Here is a 4,273-nt window from a genome sequence, read left to right on the forward strand (position 1 = left end):
CCATCCATCCATCCATCCATCCATCCATTTTTCATGCTTATTCCATTAGGGTCACGGTAGAACTGGTGCCTATCTCCCCCAGTCTACGGGTGAAAGGCGGGGTACACCTATAGAGGTCACCAGTCAATCGCAGATTTTTTATAACTACAGTTTCTTAATATACATATACCTGGCTTCCTTAGAACACCTATATTAATACTGAGAATAGATTACATTCAGAAAAACTCTGTTTTATAAGTGATGTCTGAAGGCGAATGATTACACTGAATTTGAATATTAGTGTGTCAGAGTAAAGTGGGCTGCATACTCAGTCGGCTTTACAGATGTATTTGATAAAGAAAAATCAAAATTATCAAATTTTTTTTTGCTTTACATTTATGCATTCTTTTTTAATGTCCTATGTCTAACAATTACTACATTTAATCAAAAATGTACTGTTGATCAATTCAGTTGTAATATTTTTCCATTTGTAAACTTTTATGTCTTTCTTTGCTCTCCGCCTGCTCTCATGGCAGATTTGGCACATTCAAGATCAGTGTTGCCTGTTCACAGCCGACCCCACAGCCAGCGGGATTCATGGTGATGTAACTGCCTGCTCCTTTTCCCCAGCCATGAGAGCTCTGTACGTCGCAGCAGACTGCATAGCTGTGCTCCCTTTGATGTCGAGGTTGTTTGTTGTTTTTTTTTTTTTTTACCTTTGCTCATAATTCTCTTTTATTCCTAGAAACCGGGCTACTTTCAGGTCCAGTAAGCATGTTCCTCAGATGAAATGGACTATAGACCATGACAGATTTATATTTAGTTATCTGTTCCTCCCTGATTATAATATCATTTCACTGACTTTAATATGTTTTTGTTCTGTCAGGCCAAAGCATCACGGTCGCATTGCTGTTTCTCATGATGAGGCTGTTATGTGCTGTAGCTACAGCGAGGAGTTACGGCAGGTCGTGAGCTGCAGCAAGGGGTCTGTGAGTAGTATGCATACCCCTTGAACTTTTTAAAATGAACTGTGTTTATAAAAATAATAGACAGTTTACTTTACCCCAAAAGCAGAGGTGTAGCCAGAAAATTTTTACAAGGTTGGCCAGGCAATAACCAATAATCAGAGAGGTGGCCAAAAGTGGATAGGCGCCAGAACCTCAGGGTCAATCTACACTGCTCCTACAGAAAAAAACAACGAGCACAAAGTCCTTATTTTCTAAATAAAGACAAACTATACTTTCCAACAGCCTTTGCTAACAATTACACACATTATTTAAACATCCATCTAGATAAAAGTTATAGTGGATAAAGTTCTTTCAGGTTTGAGTTCTGGGGCAAACATCTTCTCCATTGTGATTACTTACCTACTTTTATCAATAACCATTCTGCATAAAATTGATATTTATAAGTACTAATATCTACATAAATTGATTTTTTTTTTATAAGTTTTTATTCAAAATGTTATTGATCTGTTATTTTACTGAATACTCCTACATGACTTGCAGAGACACATCATTTTCTCTTTACCCCATATAACACAAAATCTAGAGAATGATTTCTGCATAAATCATCTTTAATGTTAGTATATTGATGTGCATAATTAACCACAGTGCTTTTGTTGTCAAGTAATTGTTATTACCGGTACATGAAAAATTTAAATGTTTTGAATGTTCCATTTGAGAGTATTACTGCTGCCACATATGCATTAGAGGGTTGACAATGGTAGGGGTGGCCACAGGGGTGGCCAATGATTGGCACCCCATCTAGCTCCGTCCCTGCCCAAAGGAAGACTGTAGGCTTCAGTGTCAGCTAACAGCCTTTGCAACTGGTATCAGACGCATTTGAAATGATCTCTCTTTTAAGATATTGCAAGATTGCCTGGTATGTGAAAAAGGAGAAAGTTGAATTATGCAGTCAAACTGCCCAGCAAGATAATCCATCACCAACAATGTATCTAACTGATCTAAACAAGCATGCTTTTAAGAAGAAAGCTGTTTGGGGTTACAATGACCCAATACATGCAGAGGCTGATGGTAATACAAAACCCTCCCCAAAATAAATCACTGCAAAAAATAAATACCAATTCAGCCATTTTTTACTTATGCTTCAAAAAAGCTGCACTACAAAAAAGCTGCCCCTTGCCAATTACACACATGCCCATAAAAGTATGAAGTAAGTATGAATACTTTTGCAATAAACTCTTTCAAGAAAGTATAAATCTGACAAAATCTTATTTATTGATTAGGCAATACATTGCCTAATCAATAAATAATAATTGATTGTTTATTTTTTTTTAGGTGGTGAAAGTCTGGGATTTAGAATCTGGTCGACAAGTTTTTGAGTTTACTGCAACACCAGATCTGACTGACATCACCTGCATGACACTTGACTTTAAAGGAAGGAGGTATACAGTACTGTAATTAAGGACCATTTTTCTTTTTGCATCTATTCATCTATTTTTTTTATCAACTCATGCTTTTTTAGGCTGGTCACAGGAGGAAGTAATGGATGCTTAAAGTTATGGAACTTCAACAGTGGTCAGTGTCTTAAGACATTAAAGAAAGGTAAGCGTAGTTTGTTTCATTACTACAGAAAGAAAAAAAACAAACAATAGAAAAAACCAAACATGTTTTTTATATTTTTTACATCCTCCCATTAGGAGGTAAATGCCATGAGGTGTGTGACTGCAGCTTTCTCAGAGTTAATGAAAATTTGTGAGTTTTGATATTTTGTCTGTAAAGTTTTCAATATATTTTTAAACCATGCTGAGATTCTACAATTTCTGTCTGAAGCTATGTGGTTGCTGTTGGAAGAAACCAGAGGATTGACATTTATTTAGTGAGTAATGTTAGAATCCAATGACTCAATCCAATGTCTTTTTAGTACTCAGGTATATTTTGAAATGTTATTCTAATTAGTTTGACTCCTGCACCATTCATCATAGTTTACCTTATTGCATTGTTTAAATGTTATTACAAGCTGAATTATTTGGCCTAAGCTACATATATGTATAATTTTAGTAGGAATTACTCAACTAGGAAACTTGTGTGCATATTTTCAAGATTATCTAACCAGCAGATTGTGTCTTGAACATTAGTTGTATAAAACAATCGATTCCTATGGGAATACAGAACAGTTAATGGATCTTAATAAATGTTTGTAATTTATCAGGATGTTCCTGAGGAGCTTCACGGTATCCAGAGACCAGAGCCTTCATGGAAAGATGATTTGGTGAATATAAGCTGGAAGTTGGTTCAATAATAAATGGATGGATGGATGGATGGGTGGATGGATGGATGGATGGATTTATGGTTGGATGGATGGATGGATGGATGGATGGATGGATGGATGGATGGATGGATGGATGGATGGATGGATGGATGGATGGATGGATGTGTCTTATTCTATTAACCAACTGGATTGATGCATACTGAACAATTAATACTCACAATCTCAATATATATAAATATGAAGAAAATAGATTTTAATTTATTAGTGATTTCTTCAACCACTGTTCATTTTTTTTATTATTATTAAAAGCAGTAAACAGTGATACCAATTGTGCATTTGTTCTAACATGTCAGAGACTAGAAAAAGAACCGGGGAGAGAAAGTTGAAAGTAGTAAACACAGAGCTTTCCTGCACACAATTTTTTGGTTTCACTCTGCAAATGTGGTACAGTACAATACTGTCATGCTTCTATACAGTCAATTCATTTACTTTTTAGCCTTGGGGGCATTGAGTTATGATAAAGTTTTCAGGTTCAGTCTTTGACATAGATTCACAGAGGGCACTAAATGTGACATTTAGTGCCCTCACAAAATGTCCACAAAAGGACATAGAGATAAGGAGAGAAATCTTTGTCACACGTGTAGAGTGATAATGAAAAAAAAAGAACTTTTCACACCTGTCTTATATTTTTAAAAGGTATCTCATTTCTTGCTGTGTTTTTGACTAATTTTCACAAATATTCCCCTTTAAAAAAAAAACAAATTACATCTACAATGCATATTTTTAATGTGAGAATTTCTACTGTTCTCATTAATTATCTAGCTAATTTTGATTAGAGTGTTGATAGTTAATGTGGTTGTACTTAAAAGACAATTGTTTGCTGGTAACAAGGGTTACAATTTTCCTCATGAATTTGAAATGCTTCTTTAAAATATATATAATTTTTATAAAATGCAAAGAATTACTCTTGATCTACTTCAAATCTCCTCACATTGTTTCATTTGTTAAAATTCAAGACAGCTTTGAAATTTATGGCAAATAATATATTGCAAAAAAATAA

The 4,273-nt window shown here is 34.8% G+C and overlaps 1 protein-coding gene across 1 annotated transcript in view; it reads left to right on the plus strand.

Moving 5' to 3' along the window:
* Positions 1–4,273, plus strand: part of LOC107092090 (WD repeat-containing protein 49-like) — a 27,951-nt gene that overhangs the window by 13,920 nt on the left and 9,758 nt on the right. The window contains exons 14-20 of the mRNA XM_015386378.1: positions 516–667; positions 866–968; positions 2,280–2,386; positions 2,467–2,546; positions 2,642–2,696; positions 2,775–2,820; positions 3,154–3,213. Of these exons, the coding sequence (XP_015241864.1) occupies positions 516–667; positions 866–968; positions 2,280–2,386; positions 2,467–2,546; positions 2,642–2,696; positions 2,775–2,820; positions 3,154–3,213 (603 nt within the window). The remainder of the gene's footprint in view (positions 1–515; positions 668–865; positions 969–2,279; positions 2,387–2,466; positions 2,547–2,641; positions 2,697–2,774; positions 2,821–3,153; positions 3,214–4,273) is intronic.

The sequence above is a fragment of the Cyprinodon variegatus genome, unplaced genomic scaffold (assembly GCF_000732505.1).
Source record: "Cyprinodon variegatus isolate N-32 unplaced genomic scaffold, C_variegatus-1.0 Scaffold367, whole genome shotgun sequence".
NCBI lineage: Eukaryota > Metazoa > Chordata > Actinopteri > Cyprinodontiformes > Cyprinodontidae > Cyprinodon > Cyprinodon variegatus.